At 37.7% G+C, this 26,278-nt stretch overlaps 2 protein-coding genes across 5 annotated transcripts in view; one reads left to right on the plus strand and one right to left on the minus strand.

The window, feature by feature from the left end:
• Nucleotides 1-26,278, minus strand: part of LOC121927978 (cytochrome P450 2J2-like) — a 150,706-nt gene that overhangs the window by 16,698 nt on the left and 107,730 nt on the right. The gene's annotated exons all lie outside the window — the stretch shown is intronic.
• Nucleotides 990-25,098, plus strand: HOOK1 (hook microtubule tethering protein 1). The gene is made up of 17 exons (XM_042462119.1): nucleotides 990-1,099; nucleotides 2,631-2,693; nucleotides 3,800-3,883; nucleotides 8,240-8,406; nucleotides 9,350-9,490; nucleotides 13,223-13,424; nucleotides 14,056-14,166; nucleotides 15,194-15,281; nucleotides 15,360-15,420; nucleotides 16,029-16,169; nucleotides 16,568-16,661; nucleotides 17,513-17,547; nucleotides 18,759-18,841; nucleotides 19,635-19,735; nucleotides 20,038-20,139; nucleotides 21,086-21,154; nucleotides 22,681-25,098. Exons 1-17 carry the CDS (start codon nucleotides 1,049-1,051, stop codon nucleotides 22,849-22,851), a joined length of 1,764 nt encoding a protein of 587 aa, XP_042318053.1. The 5' UTR covers nucleotides 990-1,048; the 3' UTR covers nucleotides 22,852-25,098.

The following is a 26,278-nucleotide window of genomic DNA, read 5'->3' on the forward strand; positions in this document are numbered from 1 at the left end:
AGGGACACCATTTTGCTATGCCATTGTATTTAATGGGACTTGAGCATACATGGATTTTGTTATTCATGGGGGTTCCTGGAACCAAATCCCAGCGGATAACAAGGGTCCACTGTAATTCTGTTTCTAACATTTCTTACTGACTTAAGGCCGAAATGTAACATACATTTACTTGGAAGAAATTATTTTGAATTTGGTTAAGATCCACTTTATAAGTATTTCTGCATTTTACAGGGAATAAACAAGCTACATCTGCACTGCAGAATGAATGCAGTTTGACATCAGTTTAACTGCCGTACAACCCAGTGCTATGTAATTCTGGGATTTGTAGTTTTGTGAGATATTTAGCCTTCTCTACCAGAGTGCACTGGTACCACAACAAACTACAAATCCCAGGATTCTATAGAATGGAACCATGACAGTTAAAGCAGTGTCAAACTGCATTAATTCTGCAGTGTGGCACAATCTAAGATTGTGTTTGATACAGCTTTTCTCTATGTTTTTCTACACTAATCAATCTTATCCAGAATAAAAATCAATGGCACATGATTTTTTTGTGGCAAACAAGTCCCATTCATTTTAAGCCCAGAGGCAGGGATTGTGCAGTACTCCAGATGCTGAAGTACAGTTCCCAGTATTCTTCACTGTTGAATGTGTTGGCTAGGCTTGCTGGATATTTCTGTCCATCAGTATGTGGAGAGCCTCAATTCTACCCCTTGTGTATTTCATTAGTAATGAGTAGTAATGATGTTTAAGCTGCACCCCTTATACCCACTAACTGACAGTAAGCCTAGTCATTTCTTTTAGAGCTGTAATATAGATATAGATACTGATTGCACTGTTAATATACCATAGCACTCTTTCTATAATTAGTATTGCAGAAATGTGGGAATGGGTAACATGCAGCTCGAGAAGGCTTCAGAAATTAAATTTGGGACAAGGAGTTCCTTCTGTGTGGAAGGTCTAATACACCTCTTTCTGACCTGTAAAGTATGTTATTACAAAAAAAAACCTTTGCAAATTTTGCTTTGTAGAACATATACAAGTTATAATGACACTAGAAGAGTCTGTGCAGCATGTTGTCATGGCTGCTATTCAAGAGGTAAGAAAAGAAAATTAACATTTACCAAAAATATAATTGATTCATTGTTGGTTTTCTCTTCCCTCTCCCACCACAAAATCAAAATGTTCAGGATTACTAGGGGAGTAATAATGGCATGACAATTGATCATAGTATCTGGAAACACCACTTATATGTGGCTAATTTAATTTAAGTGAACTAACTAAGCAGTAGGGGGGAAATGGAAAAAAGTGAAGCAAACATGAAGTTCATTTTGAACATGGATGATGGAACTTATCAACACCTCTTCTGTTCTTGCTGCTGCTGTTGCAAGTTCCCTGTTCTTGTTTGATTTATGCTTTCAAAGCTGCATGTATTTTAAACAAAATACCTTGGTTAAATTTTTTATTTTTAATTATAAGGTGGCCTTTTTGTGGACTTGGAAAATGTTTATATGGGAAGTACCAACTGATACATATCTAACTGTTGATGTGCATGTCATATGCTTGATTTTTGTAACTAATTTCTAAGAAAACATTAATAACAAAAGACAATTTAGTCTTTGCTTTGGGTTCATGCAAACTGATTTTGCCAGCCTATTATTTCAGAATGGAAGAAGCAGCATGATTTATTTATGACTTGTAGCAAACTCAAGTGATCAACAGCAAAAAGTCTCTCAAAGGGGTGAAACAGACTGACCCCAAAAGGGTGCATTGGGGCCGCCCTAGAGCCACTCGCCTTGGAGCTGTGGCAACTCCACACTGCAGCCCCAATCTGCGCCAATGCTGGCCCAAATAGGAGCAGAAAAGATTTGCTCCTATTTGGGCAGATAAAAAGTCACCTTAGGTACCTCACTGCAACCCCAGGATGGCTTCAAGCCTCTCCAGTTTGGGGCCACCCTAGAGTTGCTTGTCTCAAAGCTGCGGCAACCACATGCTGCAGCCCCAATCTGCCGATGCCAGCCCAAATAGGAGCAGGAAAGACCCACTCCTATTTGGGCAGATAAAAAGCTGCCTTAGGCACCCCGCTGCAACCCAGGGCGGCTTCAAGCCTCTCCTGATGCCAGCCCAAATAGGAGTGGGAAAGATCCACTCCTGTTTAGGCAGGTAAAAAGCTGCCTTAGGCGCCCTGCCACAACCCCAGGGCAGCTTCAAGCCTCTCGAGGTGTGAGACATCAAAACGCCATGCCCCCAGAGCTACCCCCATCTGAATGGGTGGGCGGCTTTCAGGCAGCTTTGGGGTGCAGGGCATCAAAACGCCACATCCCCAAGCCATCTGAAAGCCGGGTTTTATGGCTGGTCTCTTTGGCCCTAGGTCTAATTAGAACCTGGAATCCATAAATACTTTATATTGGGTACTGTCTGTTGTCTCTTTAGATTGTAAGCCTGAGGGCAGGGAAATGTCTAATTAACAATTTGTAAGCTGCTCTGATAGCCTTTTGGCTGAACAGCGGGGTATAAATAACAATTATTATTATTATTATTATTATTATTAAATAGCTTCCATGAGAGCAGATTATGTCTCTGAACATATATATTTATGTATCTATATAATTTTTTAATTATTGTTGCAGCTAATGAGCAAGGAAATAGTGGGCTTTGTTGCAAGTGACTTACCTGGTGATTTGGAGCAACAGGTAATTACTACACATAATAAATATTCCCAGCAGCATTTACTTAAGATAAATTTTAAACTAAGTTAATTGAGCATCGGGTTTGTGCAGCTATTTCTTCTGTCTGGCCTCAGGAAAAGTGGGCTGCTGCCACACTGAAAAATTAACACATTTTGACACAGCATTAACTGCTATAGTTGAGTAATATTGTCCCTATACAGACAGCCAAAATAAAGCTGCTTCGGGTCACTTTGGAGGTATGCTGTTTACATGATGCATGTATCTTAAGAGTCCGGAAGCTGCACCAAAGCTGTGCACAAGTCCTTAGGACTGGATTGTGGCTTTGGTGCGGCTTCTGGGCTCTTAGTACGCATGTATTATTTTAACAGCATACCTTCAAAGTGACCCAAAGCAGCTTTATTTTGGCCTGTCTGTAAGGGGCCATTGAATCCTGAGATTTGTAGTTTGTTGTGGCACCTGAGCTCTCTGACAGAGAAGGTTAAATATACTATGGCAGTTACAGTGGTGTTAAATTGCACTAATTCTGTAGCCCTAGTCACTGGAGGAACTGCCTGTGTTGAGAACTGCCCATCACTTTGCTCAGGAAACCATAAAGCCTCAGTAAGGCCTGTTACAGACTGCCAAAATAAAGCTGCTTCAGGTCTCTTTGGAGGTATGCTATTTAAATGATGCATGGGTCCTAAGAATCCAGAGGTCGCGCCAAAGCCACACTCCATTCCTAAGCACTGGAGTGCAGCTTTGGTGCAGCTTCCGGATTCTTAGGATGCATGCATCATTTAAGCAACATACCTCCAAAGAGACCCGAAGCAGCTTTATTTTGGCAGTCTGTAACAGGCCTAAGTTTCTCACAGCCCCAAAGTCTTGGTGCTTGATGTCCCAAGACTGGGAAAACTAAAAAATGTACATGTTTGCAGATAGGTGGGATTTAGGTGTCTTCACAGTAGACAGATTTGAGTACTGTTCTTGTGTAGAAGTAATCTAAAAGGTTGGGGTCATAACTCTAAGAACTTGTTTTTCCCTTAATTTTCATGGGGGCAGTTTGCTGGGTGTGTGGTCATGAAATGTACGTTGCTAAATAATTAAAAATGAAAACTTGAACATTTTTAAAGCTAAAAAGAGCCTTAGAAGAGCTTACTGATGTACTAGCAGAAAAAGAAGAACTGAAGCAAAGATGTCAAGAATTAGACTTGCAGGTAAGGACATTTTCCCTCAAGTATTTTCATAAATATAGGTTAATCTATTTGTACTTTGGTTTAGTGACTAAAATTATTTGCATTAAAACTTAATCTTATAGTAGTCGCACTGAGCCACTAAGTTTGTTCTATGAAATGTGGTGCTCACTACATAATGGCATCATGTTTGAGTTTTAAACAGCATATTATTTTGCTGTGAAGAGTAAATTTCTTATACACAGCTCAGTGTAGAAAAATGTTCTGTGGAAACAGTCCTAGTTTATTTTAGATAGCAGTGCACTGCTTATTGTTTTTCACGTTCTTTTTAACAAGACAGTGATACCATTTAAGCATTCATAGGTATCTGTTTCTCATTAGATAACATCTATATGCAATTTTCAGTAGAACCATTGTGGACTACAACTCTGGAGACCAGATTTCAAATCCCCACTTGGCTATAGAAACCCACTGGCCTCAGAGGAGAGCATAGGGAAACCCCCTTTGAACCAATCTTGCAGAGAGAACCTTGTAATAGATTTGCCTTAGGGTTACCAGAAACAACATGAGGGCACATATCAACAGTTTTCAGTAGTGTCTTTATTACTGCTGTAGTTGTATTGTGGGCACTATTTTCAATAATCTTAAGTGGTTTGACCACTTTGGCTAAAACAGCATGCTGCAATTTCATAAAGAGTCACTCACCTGTGCTGCTGTTCTATAAATAATATGTACAAGTTCCTTTATAATCTATGAAGGGTTTTAGCCTCAAACATATAGAAGGGCACCTCAGCCAAGTAGGATGAGAATTCATAAAGAATCTTTTTTTTAACTACACAAAGCTTTGGAACATAAGACTTCATGGAAGTCTTGGTGTCAGTTGCAGTCATGTAACACAGTGATATAACACAGTAACAGAACTTCCATGGAACTTGGAAATCTCTGCTTACACAGCAAAAGAACAGTCTACCAGGTTCTTCTTGCATTCATATATCTAAGCTTGCATCCTTATATAATATGACAACTTAAGATGCAGTTTTCTGGCTCAGTTCTGGTTACCAGCATGAGGAGGCCACAGTTGATAATCTGCAATATAGAAGCCTGTTTTGTTGTACTTGTACAGTGAATCAGGTGGTAGTGCCTCCTTACATAGCTGCATAGGTATGGAATGCTCTGTTTAAAGATCCACTTCACAATGGTCATTCCATCTTTTCAGGATGGGTGGGCCACTGTTGGATGTAAGAGGGCTTCATTGGTTTCCCAGGGAAACTTGAAGAGCTTTATCTTCCCTTGAGCCCTGCTAAAATGGTTTGGCAATTTTTGCCCCAAAAAATGTCCTCCTATCGCCCCATAGAGGGTGTGCAGGAAATTTCACCATATTCTTTCCCCTCTATGTTCCATTTTAGGCCCAGAAAATGATTTTTTCCCACTTTCAGGGCACATACCCTAAAGGCACTAGGTCTCGTCTGATCTTGGAAGATAAGCAGGGTCAGCCCTGATTAGAACTTAGATGGGAGACAACCAGTTAATATCAGGTGCTGTAGGCTATATTTCAGAGGTAAGAAATTAGCAAAAACACCTCTGAGTATTCCTTGCCTAGGAAAACTCTATGGAATTCATGAGATTGCCATAAGTCAATAGGCAACTTGAAGGCACATATACTCACATACGCCTGATTTTTTTAAAAGGCTGTCTGGCACTTAAGATGCCCAGAACTGTGGTGAGAGTTCAACTTCAACCCCTACATAACATTGTGGAACATTTTGGGACCAAAAAAATTCAACAGTTTTGGGGGGGGATGTGGGAGTTCTTTTTTCAAAAAGAATTTGGTGTCCACAAAACAGCTTATAGTGTTGCATGTGACCCATGGACAGCATTTTTACCTCCACTATTTTAGGAGACTTGTGAAAATCCATGAATTCCACTAAGTTTCTGTTTTTATCTAGTAACTAAACATGTACAGACATACTTCTCATGACAGCTGTGGGGAGTTTATTAATTTATCATTTTATGATATGTAATCTACTCTGATTGCTAATATGAGAGGCAGAACCAGAAATTTAAAAATCAAGTAACAAAAAAGCTTGTTGAAAGCTCTGAACAATTGTATAAGAGACCTCTTCTGTCCATATTCTAAGGTGAGGCCAAATAAGCTAAATGTTTAAAGTGAGATCTAGTGTCACATAAGTCATGGTTTCCTCTTTCTGTATTGGCTAATAAAAAGAATGACTGCTATACACAAGGCAGTTTAATTAAGGCACATATAGAGAGAATGAGGATGAATATGCTTATTCTGTTCGACCTCATCTGCACTTGTCTTGCAGTTGTTTTGTTTAGAATGAACTTCAGCGATTTCATATTGAATTCATGCAGGCTTGTTATGTGATGTAGAACCATGATTTTCCTCCATGGTGAAAGAGGCTCCCTACTGAAAGTATTCAGTGTAAGCACAAGAGTGACAGAGAAGCTAGTTAGTGTGCTTATCCTCACTCTTGTCCTTTTGTATGTTCACAGAACACTTTGAAATTGGCATGGACAATTTCACCTAGGCTGGGCACCATTTTGGCCTTCTTCTAGACCTTGGCAGATCATACTCATGCTGATGTCTTCCCCACTCCCTATCCCAAACCTGCTCATCCCTTTAATAACCTACTGTAATTAGATAGTCAAAATAGATACAATAATTTCAGATAGTCATAAATTAACCCTGACTCTTTTGTTTTACTGTGATTAAGTGTCTATGGCCTAAGATGTGTAAAAGATTTAGCCTGGCAAAATAAACTAATGGCACAACAGTATACTGAATATGTGTGTTTATTTGAAAATCAGTTAGAATTATACTACTGTTTAAACTAATTGTTAATAAATTCACTTATAAGGTCTCAATCTCCCATGATACTTTACAAGAATATAAGAAAGGTAGGTTTCTTCTTGTTTGAGGAAAAAGTAATTTAAAGAGCACACTGCACTCTAAATATCAGTGAACTAACATTTGACATGCTCTGACATTTGATATATTAAAATTAACACAGTGGCTTTCACTAGTAAAAAAGCTTAAGTGCTCTGTTCTGTTAATCTGTGTCTCCTTTATGACTGTTAATATACTTACTGTTTTGTTCCCATTTCTTGTCTAGCAACTTTTTCAGAAATAATTATAAGATGCATGTTCTCCTGTGTGTGTATATTTCTATGTATACATCATGCTGTCTAGGTTTTTAAAAATATACTGCTGCTGATTTGTAAGGCTCCAGTAACTGCTTTTAACTAAAGTAATTCACTTCTGAGTGTTAATAGTATGCTGGGGGTTTTGTTGTTGGTTTTTATTCTTCAGTTTACAGAGTGGGAAGGATTTTCCCTTGTGATTTTATTTTTATTGCTTCCCCATGCCATTTTAAAATTGTATTTGTCTTTCCAGGTGAAGGTTGGAAATTGTTTCTATATGGACTCTGGACTGATCTATTAAGGCGAGGTTTGTATTATATCATGTGAAAAAATATTGCCCAGCTAAATCAGACCAGAGTCCATCTAGTTCAGCGTCAATCTTCCTAACTGGCAAGGCATGTACATCTGCATATTCACAAGGAGGGCACAATTCCTTGTTGGTTTTGCTAGCATTGAATACACTGAAGCATAATGCCTCTTTCCTTTGAGATTCTATTTTGTTACCTTGCTGAAACTTTGATTTTCCTGCAAGTTTTAAAGCCTACCTGGCCAATATCTGAAAAAGTGCAAGTAGAAGAGAAGTAGCCACTTCTTATGTGTAGATATGTGGGCAGTAGTGCAAGAAAATGAACCATGTGAGGTAATAAATCTGCCACACATAAGCATAGGAAGGTTCCCATATGTTTCTGTATAAGGTTTTTGGACACCATGCAAAGGTGGTGGATAAGGGAGTCAAGGGGACTGCCTTCTCATGAGTTGAGCATCACTTGGGAAATTCATCCTCAGACTGAGTTCCCAAATGTACAGTTGAACAGGGTTTTTCTGAAATGAAATCAATGGGACTTGCTTCTAAATCATTTGATTACATGCAGAGATGCAACCATGCTATAATTTTACATGAGACAACAAAGATATTTAAGGTAGTACGTTTATCCTCTTCAGAAACATTTTTGCTTCTAAACCAGCTTTTCCCAGCCTGATATTTTGGACTACAGCTCATATCATACCAGCCAGTTGGCTATGCTGGTTGATTCTGATTGTCCAGAATAGCTGGAGGGTACAGGCTGGAGGAGATATAATGGAGAAGAACAGATTATTTAGCAGACACCAGTCATCTTTTCTTGAATAAGATTTTGTAAGCCAGTTGCTGAGTAGCTATACATTTTTGCCAGGTGTTTTCGTAAATCTGTAATCCTGAAGGGGATTCTGTATCCTTAGGTGGCTGCTCTGCAAGAGGAAAAGAGCAGTTTGATGTCTGAAAATGAGATTATGAATGACAGATTGGATCAGTTGGATGGCTCTCTTGATGATACAAATACTGCAGTTGCAAAAAAGTATTTCCATGCACAGTTGCAACTAGAACAACTACAGGAAGAAAATTTCAGGTATGGATGAATCACAGCTCATTACCAAATAATCTCTTGCTTTAACAATGCTTGGGATTGTGAAAATAAACGTCTAAATTATTCTCTCATAAACTGTTCTTGTTAATAAAACTATTCCAGTGGTATAACTCCCAATCTGAGGGGCTGTACAGTTGGAAGAAAGGGGCGGCGAGACGCTGCCCCTTTCTGCCCCGGATGGAGACCTCGGCAACCAAATGTCACGACCTCCAGGAGGCCTAAAAAGAACCTGCACCTGGCGGATTCTTTTTAGGCTGTGTGTGGGGCGCCATTGGCGCACTCGCACACAATGATGATGTCCGCGTGGCTTGCCGCTGTACATGATTTAACATTTAAAAATATAAATATATATAATCCATTCAGATTTGCACGATGCGGGACCATTTTAGCTTTTCTTTTTTTTTTTTTGTCTGTTGCTTTTATAACTGGTTAATTCATCAACTTGCATATCTCATTTTTTATCATTGAGAGATCTTTTGTGGTTTTCCCTTTATTTGTTATTTTAAGTAATCTAATTAGATTATTTAATTAATTAGCTTACTTGCTAATTAGCTTACCTGCTGTTCACCACTATGATCTTTGGAATAGCGGTATATAAATAAAACAAATTATTATTATTATTATTATTATTATTATAATTAATTAAAATGACTAATTAGATTATGAATTTGAAATAGGGTTGATGAACAATTATGTTTTAAAATTATAATAATTAGGAAATAGCAATTATGCCCCAGATTTAAATTGCTCCTTGTATTCATGTTCATGAAGAATTAAGCAGGTGTTCTTTTTGTGCTCAAAAATTTTTGTGCTGTTACTGAAGCTGCCAAATAAATGTACAGTGCTGTACATGAATACTCGTATCCAGTATTCAAAAAAGTGAATAATAGTACTTTTCCAGTAATCCTATGTTATTTATGCAAAGGCTTGAAACCGCAAAAGATGATTATCGTGTTCACTGTGAAGAGCTTGAGAAACAGCTGATTGAGCTTCAACATCGAAATGATGAACTGACATCTCTAGCAGAAGAATCTAGGGCCCTGAAAGATGAAATTGATGTTCTTAGGTAAGTTTTAAATTAGTTAGTTCACTTACACCACACACACACACACACACACACACACACACACACACACCAACAAGAACAACAATGCCTCAGTCAATATCCTAATATTCTAAAGCATGGGATTTGTGCTCTGCTTCCTATAATAAAATGAGGAGTTGTAGGGTGTGTGTGTGCAGATTTCTATAGTTATACTATGGTATATGTTAATTAAGCAGCTAAAAGTATAGGCCACAGTTCTAGAGCCATTTATTTGAAATTGTTGGGGGAAATGATAAAGCTATTCTAGAATAAGTACTACTTGATACCCTAGTGCAGAAATTAAAAAACATCCCAGGAAGCTAGTGGCATGAAATTTTATTTGTGTCTATACACACACACACACACACACACACACACACACACACACTTGATAACCTAAGCATATGGGTCATCCTTTACTATATATGCTTTGAAAACAATGTTCCAATAAATGCATGGAACTCTTTTCTATCTTAATGTAAATGTGTTAGAAATTCTGATTTTTTTTTTAAGCCAAACACAAATAAATTCTAGTTTGGTCTTCACTATGATCTTAAATATCCAGGCTTTCCATATCTTGATTCTGTAACAAGTGTGTGTGTGTGTGTGTGTGTGTGTTTGTATTGCATGTGGAAGAGAGAGAGGGAAACAGAGATCAGTGGGAAACTTGGTGACTGTTTTGGAAGTTTTTGCCTCCCTTTCGTCCTGTCCAAACTAACTATTTGTAAAGTGGTTTTGCCCAAAGGGTACACTGCCATATTCTATCACAAATATCTTCCACTGGTAGTATGAACATGCATATGTTCACCGTGGCTGCAGGTGATTTTCTGTAGGAGAAGACTTCTTTCTCTAATTCATTTTATATTTTAACATCTGCACAAATCTTCTCCTTTGCTACATTATCCTCTAGGTTTTCAGCATGTAAACATGCTTCAGATCTTTGATTCCAGAGCAGTGATTCCCAAATTAGGTGGTACACCCCCCGCTCCCCAAGGATGGTGGAAAGTTCCAGGGGGGGCGGTGAGGGGAAAAGGAGGTGGCAGGGTGGCCTCCAGTCAAAGTATTGGTGTGCAAAGAAAAGCAGGGGAACGGGGGGGCGGGGGGAGGTGGGGGGGGGGGGGGGGAATTGCATAAAACTTCTTTTCAGAGTCTTCAGAAAACCACCACACAGCCTCACTGATTATTTTGTGTTGGTCAGTCTCCCACTCTTTGCCTGCCCATGTGAGCTCACTCCCTTACTGGTGTCTTTTGCTAGTAGTGGCAGTTAGGAAAGTCTCATGGGGCTTGGGCACAGGGCATTGTTTCTGTGGCTCGGAGTGGCACCATTTTGGGACTTGTTAATAACCTTGGCTAACGCAGTAGACAACATAAAACAACATATAGATATTTTGGTTTGGTGAAGGCTTGGTTTGGTGAAAGTTGAAAGTAAGTAAAAATAAGTCTTCACTTTTAGCTAGAAATTTATCAAAGGATGACAAGCAGAGGCTTATGCAGACATCAGGACTTCAAATTTGTAAGAAGGTAAAATACTTAGGAGTAGTTCTTACAACCAAAAATATTTAAGAAAGAATTATGATAGAATCTGGAATGAAATAAAAAAGTTTGGGGGGGGGGAATGAAATTATCTTGGCAAGGAAAAATTTCTGTGATTAAAATGAAAGTGCTCTCTAGATTTATGTTTCTATTCCATAACACCCCAGTTGTAACAAATAATAAACCTTTTAAACTCTGGCATAAGGAACTTTCAAAATGTATTTGGAGCGGAAAAAGACCTACAGTTAGGTTAAAAGTAATGCAAGACTCAGTGTCAAGAGGAGGATTAGCAATGCCAAATATTCAGATCTGTTATGAGGCTTGCTGTCTGGAATGGCTTCTGGATTTGCTTAAATTGGATGAAAAAAGAATATTGCATTTAGGAGGACTGGGCCTTAGATTAGGATAGCATGGTTACCTGTTTTATGATAAGCAAAAATGTGCACAAAGATTTCTTAAATCACTTAGTTGGGAAGTCATTAATGATAGCATGGGAAAAATATAAACACAGATTGTGTCCAGTGCTGCCAGAATGGGTATCTACTCATGAGCATTTCATGGTAGAAGTAATATTACAAGGGAAATGGGTGACCTATGCATATTTAACAACAAAGACCCCAAGAATTCAGAAATTACAATTTAAGACTCTAGAGTAACTTACTAAAGAGGGTTTTACATATGGATGGTTGCTGTATAGACAACCTAAGGAAAGATTCTTATCAGATACGTAACAAGCTGTGCAGGATAAAAACAGCAAATGCAAAGTTTGAAGAAATGTTAGTACTGTATCCAAGAATCAGTGATAATCAAAGAATCAATGGTAAAGTGGTCACAAGACATAAACCAAAATATACAGTTTGAGCAATGGGAAGAGACATGGAATAAAAGATTGAAGTACACTCTTAGTTATGATTTAAGAGAGAATTTTTTAAAGATGTACTTTAGATAGTACTTAACCCCAGCCAAATGAGCTATGATGTATAAAGATGTAGATAACAAGTGCTGGAAATGCAAACAAGAGGTTGGTACATTCTACCACATCTGGTGGAACTGCACTTAAGCAAAGAAATTGTGGAAAGCGCGATTCATGGTACAGTAATGGAAATTTTGCAGTGTAAAATGAATATGGACTCAAGATTTTACTTTATTAAGCATGTGTGAAAATGAGAATTTAGAAAGATCTTATGTTAAATTTGTTCTAGATGACGACAAGCACTAGAATTCTCTATGTAAATAGATGGGAAACAGGAGATTGTCCAGATGTGAAGGATTGGTTGAACAAGTTAGTGGATTTAGTTGAATTAGATAAGCTTGCTTGTCTGTTAAGAGGTCAAGATTAGTAAAAGAATAAAGAAAGTTGTGAGCCTTTGTATTGTTATTTAAGTAAGAAGGGAACTATTGGGGGGAGGGTAAGGATGATTGAGAGTAGATATAATTTAGGTTATTGGGATTTAAATATCTTAAGGGGGAATGAAAGAATGATAGAATCATAGAATCATAGAGTTGGAAGAGACCACTAGGGCCATCCAGTCCAACCCCCTGCCATGCAGGAAATCCAAATCAAAGCATCCCGAAACATGTAAATTGTGGGAATGGAGGAAGAAAGCTATAGTTAACTTTGCTGGAGTTCAGGAAGTTACCTGTATCTGTTATTGTTGTTGTTGTTATATATGCATGTTATTGTCATTATGTATAACTACAGTGTTTTTATATTAGGTCTTGGTGGAATGTCCGGTGTTGTGTTCTTTTTTCCTTTATGTATGTGTCTTGTTATATGTATGTTTTTTAATGCAATAAAATTCTAATAAAATATAATATGTTGGGGGAGATGCTAGGGCTGTTGCCCAAGAAGAAAGGGGACAGTAGCTTGGAAAAGTTTAGGGATCATTGTTCTAGAGGAATCACTGCCAAAAGTGTAGCATTAAATTCATTCTTGCTTCTGATTTTTCTAACTCACCCTGAGACGAGAATTCTAAACTGTCTTGATGCTAGATCCTTTTTGTAGTCGTATCATTTCTTGTTGTTAATGTTGGTCATTTTACTCCACTCATTAGCATCTGTTGCACTTTTTTCTCTGAAAACAATTAGAACCATAGTTTTGAAAGGAGAACATAAAAGCTTGTGTAATGCTCATTTTGTTTCTGAATAAGAAAACTACCAGTCTACACTTGCCTGTTACAGGATGGTTGCTGACAAAGCAAATAAGCTGGAATCAACTGTTGAGGTGTATCGTAAAAAACTGGAAGACCTCAGTGACTTTCGCAGACAGGTGAAATCTCTTCAGGAAACAAACATGATGTATATGCATAATACAGTTAGCCTAGAAGAAGAGCTGAAGAAAGCAAATGCAGCCCGTGCACAACTAGAAACATACAAAAGGAAGGTAGGTAATGGGTTGTTCCTCTTCACATCTTGTTTGTATTTCTCTTCTTTCCTTCAGTTCTGAAGAAATGATGTTGGCTCAACATTTATTCACATGCACACTCACTTGAATGTACATATGTATGTTCACATGGAGACCTGTCTCTTCACTAAAACAAATGAGGCAGCCCCTTGAGGTGAATGGGTTTTGTGTTCCTACAAGTGTTTGCTTGTCCATAGTCAGCATTTGTATCATAGAACTTGTGTAAATCTGTCAATCTTAGTGCAACATTTCTTTGTACTAATTCTGTTAAACTATTCACACACTCTTAATGGAATTTGTTGATGTTAATCTCAAGACACAGTACATATAACTGTCTTGCTTGTGAATGAGATGGTGCTGAACACTATATATGGAATGTTCTATATGAACAGACATTTAATTGAGCTGGAAAAAAATGGAGTTCAAAATGATAGGGAGTATAAAGTGGCAATCAGAACTCAACAAGACATTCATGTTAGTGACTATGAAATTTTGGCTGTGATATTTGCTCTGTCCCATTCCCACTGCATGATTTTTTTTTTCTGAATAAACAAGCTGTGAAGCCTTTTAAAGAGACAATTTGTTTGCCTTTTAAAATTTTTTAAAAAAGGTTCAAGATCTTCATAACAAACTCTCGGAAGAATCCAAAAGAGCTGATACGCTTGCATTTGAACTGAAGCGTCTAGAAGAGAAGCACGAAGCATTAATCAAAGAGAAAGAGGTAGGCTTCAAACTCTGTAAAGGAAATACCATAGCACCTTCCTCAGAAACCTGGGAGGCAAGATAGGTAGGGAGATATAGTTCTACTGGATTCTTTTTTTGTTCTTATGAGGGACTCTGAATTTCAAAGGATGCAACTAGAAAAAATGAAAAAGAAGACAGGACTACAACTTTAATTTAAATATTATAGATTGGCAAGCAGAACAGCTACATGAATTGTATTCTTCATTGGTTGATGAACTCTTGGCAATCAAATATTTGTTCTAGAAGTGGTTCAACCAGAAGGAGGCATCTCAGTATAAAGCCAAGACTTATATTTAGGTCAGTATTAGTACTAAGTAAAACTGATTCTACTATTACCACCTTTTAGCTTAATATAGAGCCCTGTTTGAAATTTGGAAGGGAATGCCTGTTGGGGGTTGTTGTTGTTTTCCTACATAGAAATTAGGAGGTGGCATTCTTCAGTCTAATTGAACCTATGCAAACAAGTGGTTACCATATTATGTTCCCTAAAAGATAAGTATCTATAAGTAAACTTAAAACAGTAAAAATTGCTTAAAAGAAATTCTCATTAAAATCAATAGCACAGTGTAGTGCAAAAATCACAACTGTTTACAGCTATTAAAAACTTATGTAGGAAGTGAACAGGCTTAAATTATCTCTTTAAGGGCTATTGAAGCAATATAGCTTTGGTCCATTTCTAGAAATGATTCATGAGCTGAGTCAACAGATTTTATGGTGGGAGGGAGGTGTTCCATAATCAGGACTTTAAGCCTTGCTACAAAATAAGGATGACATCTGGAGCATGTTTGCATCTGAAAATATTAATACCTGAAGAGCCTTATAGGGAGAATATATTCTCTTGATTCCTGAACACAAAGTTGCCTAGTCATTTAATTTTGTTACTATTGGTAGTTATTTAGGAAAGCCATTCATATGTGGGGGAAATAGTTCAAACTCTCACATAGGCAAATATTGTTACAATTTACATCTTCCACAGCTAAACTTTTGAAAAAATTTTTTTTCAGAGATTGATAGTTCAGCGGGATGCACTGAAAGAGACAAATGAAGAGCTAAGATGTTCACAAATGCAACAAGATCATCTGAACCAAACAGGTACTTTTTTCTTTTTCTTTTTAGAAACATTTTGCTGCACAAACTGGAGATAGCCTTATTATTATTATTATTTTCCAGACGTCTCTGTGGTGAGAAGTCACGAAAATCTTGCTGCTGAAATCCTTCCAGTGGAATATAGGTATGAAAAGAACAAAGTATATGAGAAGAAAGTTATGAATATATTGTGAGTGTATAACATGGAATCTATGCTATTATAAATACCGATAGTGAATTGTTAAACTATATCTTAGTATGTAATCTCTGGATTTTCTTTTATTAATATCCTCAAAGCAACATACATTCTGTAGCCAGTTGCAAAAGAGGTAGATTCTTATGAAATGCTTCAGTGTGACGTTTACTGATAAGGGCATAATCTTGATGATCATACATCATAATTGTTTGACATTGGAAGTTTTTTACTTAAAGAGGTCTCCTATTTCCTTCTTTTTGGCTTCACTCCTCAATTTAATAAAAAAAAAGTCTGAGTGATCATGTGCTAAGATTTTCTGCTTTTCAGGTTGAGGAGAATGTCAAAAACTCTGTAATGCAGGTCCTCTTGAACTATGCAAGGAGTTTTCTTATCTAAAGCCTTTGTGCGTTAATGAAACTGAAAGTACTGTATATCTTGTAACTTGCTTCAAAAATATACCTCATAATTTTATCTTGTGACATAGAATGCTCTGCTGCAGATCTTTGGAGGAATATGGCATACAATGCAAAAAACAAACAACTCCCCCTTTGTTTTAGGGAAATGTTTATTCGGCTACAACATGAAAACAAGATGCTCCACTTACAACAAGAAGGGTCTGAAAATGAACGAATTGCAGAGCTTCAAGAGCATCTAGAACAGAAACATCGGACAATAAATGCATTAGAAACAGAAAACAGGTGATTTTTTTTCCTTTTGACATCAAATTAAATGAACAGTATTTTAGGGCAGATCACACATATGATGGGTAGGTTCATATTCAGTGTAGTAGAATATGCAGTAGAAAATAAAATGAGAGAGTGTAACATTTATTATAGCAGCCAAAGCTTGTTACCAGTTACAATAAGACCCATTGACTCAATCCCTGAATATTAAATCAGCACTGAAGTCCACTGTGGTTGGAGGTAGGTGTTAGATTTATACCAGAGGATACAGCTATCAAATCTATAGGAAAAGATTATTTTCTTATTCTTGGAGTACTTGAAGCCTGCATTCTACGAACTGGATGGTAAATGTACACAGCTTTTTTGTTTGTGTATGTGTATTTTGTTTTTTTGTTTTTACTGTTTCCCAATAGGCTGAGCAAGGAGCGTGTTGGAGAGCTACAGCAGCAAATTGAGGACCTCCAGAAGACATTGCAGGAGCAAGAGTCCAGAACAGAAGGTGAAGGGGTAGGTATTGCATGATGAACTGGTCTTGTTCTATCTTGACACATTATTTTGTTGCTGAATACTAGATTTAAAAGGCAGTTTGCCTGGAAAATGTAAGAAATAAGTAAGGCAGTTCTCAGCCAATAAGTACAACCCTCTGTTCAAGAGTTATTAGTAACAGGTCTTGAAAAAGAAATCAGTGTTGTGTACTTAATCAATAGTCTGTTGTGAAACTCACAAAGTAGTAAGGGAGAATAAGTGAGAGAGAATTTTGTACAGTATGTAATTTTTCTTACCAAAGTCATCTGTAGAATAGGGATCCCTAGACATCACATTGCTTGCTATTATCCCACAATGGCCAAGATTTCATATGTATGCATAGCTTCATAGGTGCAGTTTTGTGTCTTCCCACCAGATGGCAGTTATCAAGCCCTGGGAGAGACCTGGCTTCTGTCACAGTGGGGGAGAAAGGAGGGAATGGGAAGGTGATTCAGACAATAGAGAAGCAGCTGGTCTCAGGGCAGTTTGGAAAAGGGGAAGGAATGAGTGTACACTGTCAAATGAGCTCAGACCAGATCTTCACTCCTCCACTCCCTTTTCTTTGTAAGAAGGAGCAACAATAGTTGATCATGGAGCTTGACCATTGCGGGCCATGGTATCTTTTTTTGGATGGAACACAAGACCAAGAGAACAGCCCTCTGAACCCCATCCAAAAAAAGGACTTGCATGTGTGTGTTACTAACAGGATGCCAGCCATCATTTCATTTCTTTTCCTCTGCAGTAGTTAACATTGATGATGACTGGAAATAAATTACATATATAGAGTGAATGCTAATGTGACCTAATGTCATTCTTTATTTAATTTTTTACAGTCTAGCAAATTGAAGGCAAAGATAGCAGCACATATGTGAGTTAAACTTTATATCTGTTTTTACTGTATTGCGTATAAAGAGATTATCATTATTTTTGGGAGCTGGGAATGCCGTATGTGTTCTCTCACTTGCAGTAGTAACAGAAAATGGGAGGAGATCATGCTGCTATCACAAGTGCTTTGATTGTGCACATCAGGGTTCCGGACTAGATGACTCTTGTAGTCTCTTCCAAATTAATGATTCTATGATACATGCTCTCCTGTGCCTGTACAGAGGCCTACGTTGCATTTCAAATGTTCTATACTGCCCATGAAAGCATAGCAAAATTAAATTGCTCTTGTAACTCATCTTTTGATCTACAGTGGTACCCCGGGTTACGAATTTAATTCGTTCCGCCGCCGCGTTCGTAACCCGAAATCCTTCGTAAGCCGAAAAAGCCATAGGCGCTAATAGCGAAAGCCGCGATTTCGTGCGAAAAAGCGCCGAAAAGCACCAAAAAATTTTTCGTAACCCGAAATAACCTTCATAACCCAGAACAGTTTTTTTCTATGGATTTTTTTCGTAACCCGGAAATTTCGTAAGGCGGCGCATTCGTATCCCGGGGTACCACTGTACCTTAAAAGTATTTTTTCATTGTTGTCTTTATATATGTGTGTGAGAGAACTAAAATATTTCTCAAAGGCCCGGGACAGACGGTCCTGAAGTGCCGTACTGCAGCTGATTCTAGGGACCACTCACCAACTGCACGGTCCCTAACACGAGCATGGCATGGTGGCAGCATCATGGCGGCATCCCGTCCACATGGGTGCTGCCATCTTGACGTAAGCGACACGCAGCAGATACACGTTGCTACACGTCGCTTACGTCACAAGTGCAACATTGGCGCACTCATGATGTCCGTCGGGCAACCGAAAAAGAACCCAGTTTTTCCAGGTTCTTTTTACTCCAGATGGATGCCGCTTGGTTTGGCAGCTGCGGTGTCCCTCCGGAGGGAACCAGGCTGCCACCAGCCCATCCTTTTGGGAAGGTCTGTCCCAAGCCAAAGATTCCTCCATGTTTTAAAAGACCATTGGACATAATTTTTAAAGTTACAACTCTAAAAATATGTACCTTTGATCTGGGATTCTCAAAATTCTAGAACAAACCCTATTTCTTGTTTTTGTTGCAAGTTCAGTTATTACAAATCAAGAAACTGGGAAGTACAGGAGTGACATAACCTCTGATACAAAAATTCTGAATCTCACAGGGAGAAGTTGAGTGAAGTCCATGATGAGCTGCAGAAGAAAGAGGCTCTTCTTGCAGACCTCCAGCCAGATTTAAAACAAAATGGTATGTGATTTGATCCACCTGTCATTTTTAACCACAGCTCATGTAGTTACAGCAGCAACATTCTAGGGACCATTCCAGAGACTGTTCTGTGTCATGGGGCTGTGCCCACACACCAGATTTCATTTAACCTGGCTAATTGCACTGTGAGCAAATGGCGAACTACTTGTGTAATAGGGTACTGGATACCTCCTTACCCAAGTGCGTAAAATATACAGCCAGCAGATAATATACAAAATATACTCCCATTAATGCCTACAGAAAGACTGCAGAAAACTAAACTTTGTTTTTGGTGTTTTGTATTAGTAGTCTTCAAAATACTATAGAACAGTAAAGAGAAGAACTATGCTCTCATATTTTAATATGGAATGATTAGGTGTAGTACATTAGACAGTCCTTCCTTATTACCATAGTGAAGCCACATCTGAAAGTAATGAGCAGAGACCTACAGGATCAAATCTCCCAGGCAGTTATTTGGCAAAGTGTAACATGTACCCTTAATACAATCTTCCCTCAGCTTGTTGCTACTTGGAGGTATTGGCCAATAGGTCTCACAATCCCACTTAACCATCCACATACTGGATGAAATCATGCAAGTTGTAGGCCAATATAGCTGGAGAGCACTGAGTTACGAAAGGCTACCATAATAGATAGATTACAACCATAATAGATTACAACCAACAAGTGATACGGAATTCCTCTGAAACCTGTTGTATCCTGCTTTCACTTGTTATCTTTGTTTTAGGTAACATTCATTTGTTTCCACTAATAATTAAACTGAGTTCCTTCCAAACAGCACAAAAAATTGAAGAACTGGAAGCTGCTTTAGAAAAAAAAGATGAGGATATGAAATCAATGGAAGAGAGGTATAAGATGTACTTGGAAAAAGCAAGAAGTGTGAGTATTGTGTACTACAGTATAATTATCTGATTTATTATTCCGGTTTAGAACTGAAAACCACTGTCATCCCAATTTCTGTGGGATTAGTTTGATATCCTGTATGCTGAATTAGTACTATATTTTTTAATTAGTTTCTACTCTGCAATACAAAATGCTTACAAATATTATCAGTACAGATTGCATTTTGAACCACATGTGCAAATATTGTACTATTTGTTTTTTGTTTTTTTTAATCTGAATGAATTTTGTGAATGAATGGGTAAGGTTGCTAAATACATTTTATGTTCATCTTTGTGCAGGTCATAAAAACTTTAGATCCCAAATTAAACCCAGCATCTGCTGAAATCATGTTGCTAAGAAAACAGTTGATGGAGAAAGATAAAAGAATTGAAGCACTTGAGGTAAAAAGCACATTTAACAACTTTTGTCTTTTTGATTTTAAGTACTGCCACCTAGTGAAGGTGGATGACTAAGTGCATAAGGAAGGAGAACCAACAGGATAGACTAAAATGTTGTTTGCCAGGGCAATATAATGTAAAGTAACAATGAATTGACCACTATTTATTGAGAATCAATACAAAATGATTTAATTTAATTTATATGCTGCCTTTTGGGACCCAAGGTGGCTCAGAGACAAAATATTTAAAATCTCAGTAAAATTCAAAACAATTAAAAACATCTACACACAATATAAATCATATAAAATTATACAAAAGTTAAAAACATAACTAAAACCACATGCTCCATAAAAACCACTCTGCTATACCCAATGCTTCCCTGCATAAAAATGTGCATATTAATATTAGATGGAATCCTGTTGGGCAGTTGTAGATACATAACCTACAGTTACACATTTACAATTGCTACATATTCATAAGCCCCTAGTTTCTGAGACACATAGGGATCATGAAAGTTCCCTAAACCTCATTTACTTACTGGTAAGCAGCTACTGTGTTCGACAGAGTCCATTCTCCTGTTGATCAGGAAGAAGCTGCTTGACATTCCCACCCATCCCACACATAAGTGATCTCCTGCAGGAGGGAGATTTTCTACAGGATCCTTTTTCGACATCATACTTAAGAGTCATCACACAAAAGCGGATGGAGCTATCAGACAGCTACTTCTTGATTGACAGGGGAACAGTCTCCTATTGATCCCAGCAGCTGATTACTGGTAACTGGGGATAGGGGGTGTCACACCAGAATTCAGTATGTTGCCATGTTGTTGCAATGTTACATAGTATGCAATGATCTTAGAGGATTTTGGCAGTTGTATCTTCACTTTGTTTTGAATGTTGAAATCCATATAGATTCCCTACATATTAAAAGTTGTACAAATTGTTTTCAGGGAGAATGCAAAGTGGCCAAGCTGCATGACCATGAAGAAAAGTTAATTGTGTCAGCATGGTATAACAAGGTGAGCTAAAGTGTGCATGTGTGTATTTGTGTGGAGAGCAGGGTCCAATAAATGAATATATAAAAAAATAAATGTATGTGCAGGAGCTGAAATGAGAAAGTTCTCTATCTATTTACAAGATGGGTTGTTTTATATGCTAGTAAGAGAAATGAAATGTCTACATCACACAGTACTAGTAACCAGTGTTTAATATTCCCATATACTATAATATCCTTTTAAGATCAGGAGTGTTCTAATATGCTGTATTCCAACTAATGTTTCTTTTCTAACACATTTAAAAACTGTTCTGTGACATTTAAAAACAACAGAAATATGTATCCTTGAAATCAGCCAGCTTTCTTTGTTTCTTGCTTAAAATATTTATACCCACTACTGATTAACCTATTTACAATGGTATGAAAACAAGTTAAACAGGCTAAAAACAGTAAGATAATTCAAACATATTAAAAATATATTAAGTTTAAAACCGATTTTTAAACAGTTTTTGGGTTGAATTAATGAGGTCCAAAGGCTTTGGTGAACAGCCAAGTTTAACTTGGTGCTTAAATGACAAGAGCGTTGGTGTCAGTTGGACTTGCAGGGGGAGCATTCCACAATTGAGATGCCATGGCTGAGAAGGCCCTCTTCATGTCCCAACACAGTGCATTGACCTGCACTGACTCCACTCTGCTGTAGATCTTAATCCTTGGGTAGGCACACATAGGGAGAGGCACTTCCTCAAGTATCCCAAGCTGTTTAGGGCTTTAAATGTTATCTTGAACTCCTTGAATTCAGACCAGCTACATATTGGCAGCCAGTTCAATTCTAACTGCTGCATTTTGTACTACCTACAGCTTTGAAGCCTTTTTCAAGGGCAGCCCCACATGCAGCATGTTACAGTAGTCTAGTTGGGCTACCAGTGCATGTACTACTTTGGCTAGGTTCTCTCTGTCCAGGAATGCTCATACCTGGCATGCTTGTCAACACTGGCACCAAATATTCTGAGCCACAGAGTCCCCTTGGGCCTCCGGGAGAGGAGTGGATCTTCGAGTGCTCCCAAGCGCTCGAGCGCTTCTTCAGGAGAGTGCAACCCTATCAGAACAGGCTGTTTATCTAAGTTCCAGACCCAAGAACTGCCATTATTCCATTATGTAGTACCCTCCTAATATATACACTCTTGGACTGTTATGGTGTCTTGATTTCAGTGTTAAACATGTTTGCATCCTGGCTACTAAATGAGATGTGGATGGTGATTATGAAATGTGAGCTAGAATTAACAGCTATGAAAAGGCTGTGTAACTGACCCACATTGTTTTTGTTAATTTAATTTTGTGCTAAATACAGAACAGGCCCTATCAGTACTTCTACCAGTGTGTGCTTTTTTCAGAAAATATTATATAAATAATAATAATAATAATAGTAGTAGTAGTAGTAGTAGTAGTTTGAGTATTAGTGGAAATGTGTATTAGTTGGCACAATCTCAGAATGCTTTTAGGATAGAATGTAAAGAATCATGGATTTACATAGTTTATCTTGCTTTCTTTCAGAGCTTAGCATTTCATAAACTTGGTATGGAATCCAGACTCATAAGTGGGAGCACTGCCTACAAAGACACTACTTCCTGCCTGTCGGCTCGCTCTTTCCTTGCTCAGCAACGGCATGTCACCAATACGAGGAGGAATCTTTCCGTAAAAGTACCTCCTGCAACATCAGATTAAACCACCAAGGATATTCGTGCACTAAAGTGTCCTTAACTTATTTTTGTTTTAAACTACTTGACAATGAATGAGATGGTGATGCTGGGCATCTGCTATTTTAAAGAAGAGACCTTCTGCTGTCAAATGAAATTTGACCAGCTGATTATAAGAAGCAATGTGTGTCTAACCATTTTTTCTATGTTTAAAAAGTCTGGAGTTATGTGCTGATAAAGGGTATTCCTAAAAGGTTTATATTTGTCTTTATATATAGGAATACCAAAATTGGCAACATATTAAAAATGCTAATTAATGTTTTCAGTCAAGGATGATTACTTATTTTAATGGGAGTAAATTTTATTAATGGGGTGTCTGAAAAGAAAAGTATTTTTTTCACAATTTCATTCTACTATTTTTTTTAAAAAACAAGAATAACCAAACATCAAAATGCATACTTGTCATGCAGCATGCAGAGATTTTTTTAAAAAATAAAAACTTCTAAGCAAAATATAACCAAAATAAATCACTGATTCCAGACTTGATTCCTGACACTGAAGCCTGTTCAAACCCTGTTGAGCCCTGACTCAACTGGTAGATAAAGTAAAGTCATTTTATGTAGATAAAGTAAAGATCTTTCCCTTTTTAAAGAGGTGAGATCAGCACAGCCCAGATTGTCAGTGTATTTAAAATGAATTAGCAGTCTTTTTAAAAAAATAATCCTTTTGCTATAAATTATAGCACAAGTTGCAAAGCTAATCTTAACTAAGATTTTCTTGATATTAGTTCAGGCCTTGGCTGCAGGATTTCTGAGTGGCACTGTGGGTTTCTGACTCTTTGTTGTTCTGCTGCTTGATCAGGAAGGGATTTAATACATTGGGCTGTTTCCCAGTTAAGTGAAAGCTCTGGGCACATACACAATAGGCACATGTTGCTTCTGAGAGCAGTGCTGATGTCTCAGAAACTATGGGCCTGGCCCCTGGATCTTACTGTATGGTGACCAGGGACTGGAATATGCCATGTTAGAAACTTGATGATGTGAATATACTTAACATTGCATAGTCAATGTTTCTCTGTATATGTGTGTGTGTGTGGCTGCAATACTTTCAGATTAATAACTTTTTTACTATAGATGCCATGGAATTCGTAATCTAGAAATGCTCATTGTTGATTCTAAAGCATTCTAAAATCCTTCTTTAATTTGAAATATTGATACTTTATATAATTAAAAGTGATAGAGAGTTTGCACTCTGTCTACCTTGTCCTAGTAGTGGGCAGTTCTGCACAAAAGCTTGTTCACCAATAAACAAGTTTGTTTTTTAAGATTCTACAGCACTCTTTAAAATTAAGCACAGAATGCAGGTATATATGGCACAGTAATCCCAGATGCAAAAGCACATGTGAGTGCATGTTGACCAAGGGAAATGTATGTTTGTTTTCAAGGTGAACTTTGAACATAAAAAAAAACTCACTCCAAAAGTAACTACAGTACATGTAGTGGGCCATGGGTTTGTAAATGCAGTGTTCAAGTAATGTCAAAATTCACATAATTGGTAAACCTCAGATAATATGACTTCTGTAATCTGAGTTGTGGGGTTTGCTTTGGTTTTTGGCAGGTCACAAAAACCTGATGTTTATAATTTGGAGCTACAGTTCAGATTTTGCATTTTATTAAAACCAACTTAAAATATGTGGCGTTTTAAGTGCAGTATTACATGCTGCTGTGTTTATAGTACATGTCTAACTACTATATACAGTTGTCTGCAATTCGAGAAACTTTAGTCAAAAAATCAACCCAAAGAATCTGACTTATCCATGGGTCAGTGTAAGTACTGTACTTTAACCCTTACCGAAATAAGGAGCCATCTCCTTCTCTAAGTAGAATGGTGAAAGGTAAGAGCTAATCTGTCCCAGGAGCACCTATCAGAAGCACTGACCGCCTCTACTCTCTCTGCCACATCATTTTTTCTGGCTTTTTTGAATGCCTGAGCAGGAAAATGGCAGTGGCAGCTCTTTGGTGCTTCCCTTCAAAGAAGTAGCAAGAGAGTAGAGGGTGTAAGTGCTGCTTTCACGTTGTCCCAGGACAGACTAAGCTCTGGCCTTTTGCCACTCTACTCAGAGAAAGGGATTCCAGTGTTGTTACTCCAGTGATGAGGAATTAGGATGTGAAGAATTTGAAGGATTAGACATTTGTATATGTTTTTTCAGCTTTTCTGGATTAAAATCAGGCAAAGTTATCACATGAAAATAAAATGCTGCAATCGCTGCGAATGAGTCACCAGTTTCTTTGTTTTGCCTTTGCATCCTTTTTGACATGTGCAAATTTTCTTATCCCTGCCCACACCGGGTTGCCTTTTCCATATTCATAGCCACCATTTACTTTAGTTCCATCCTCATCCATCCAGGCCGTAGGGTGACCACAAACAGTTATACCAGCCAGAATTTTGTAAATTTTTTGGCATCATTTTCCTTTGCTTCATCCTTTACATCTTTTGTTACATGCCCCTATGTTTTGCCCGTTACCTATATGTGAGGTTGACTTATAGATGAATATATACAGTATTCTTGTCTCAGTCTTAATATTAGGAGCACAATTATTTCATAACATGGGCATATGCATTCCTGCTCAGAAGTTAGTCCAACTGAATTAAGTGGGACTGGCTCCCAAGTAAGGGTGTTTAGGATTACAGTCTAAACGTGCTACTGACAGTCTTCAGTTCTTCTGTTCTTTAATGTTTCATATATGTGTATAGTCACTTCTTGGGTTTTAAGATAATTCTGCTCTGTTCAGTGTACGTCTTGTATTTTCTTTACCTCTCTGAACTTTTTTGCTGGTCTGAATTTGTAGGGAGGAATGACTAATGCAGATCTTGTGGCATGGTGTTAATGATTTGATACTTTTGTATGTTCCTGTAATCAAATATGGCTCTTACTACAGTGAATAGCTATGTAGATAAGGATTCACTATCACAGTAAGATTCTCTAGTAATTTTTATTTATAAAACACTATGTATATGACTTCTGATAGTACAAGTTGTCATCAAGTCCTTTTGAAAGAACTGAAATTTAACTTAGGTCCAAAACACACTGCAGAAATAATCCAGTTTGAGACTGCTTTAACTGCCCTGGCTCAATGCTAGGGAATTCTGGGAACTGTAGTTTTGTGAGACATTTAGGCGTCAGAGAGTTCTGGTGCCACAATAAACTACAGTTCCCAGGATGAACTGCCAAGGCTCAAATTTTAATTATATGGCTGTTGTTGCTAAAAAAATACTGCAGATCTGCAAACCAGTGCAAACAGATGATACACAGGATACTATAGCTTTTATTCTGTTCAGACAGGGAAATGAGTTCACAACATCAATATGTGCTTGTTTCTCTTCATTATGGATTACAAGTGTCCCAGGAGACATTATTTCACTCATTGCTTATTATTGAACATAGTAACTGCAAA

This window comes from Sceloporus undulatus, chromosome 4 (assembly GCF_019175285.1).
Source record: "Sceloporus undulatus isolate JIND9_A2432 ecotype Alabama chromosome 4, SceUnd_v1.1, whole genome shotgun sequence".
Lineage (NCBI taxonomy): Eukaryota > Metazoa > Chordata > Lepidosauria > Squamata > Phrynosomatidae > Sceloporus > Sceloporus undulatus.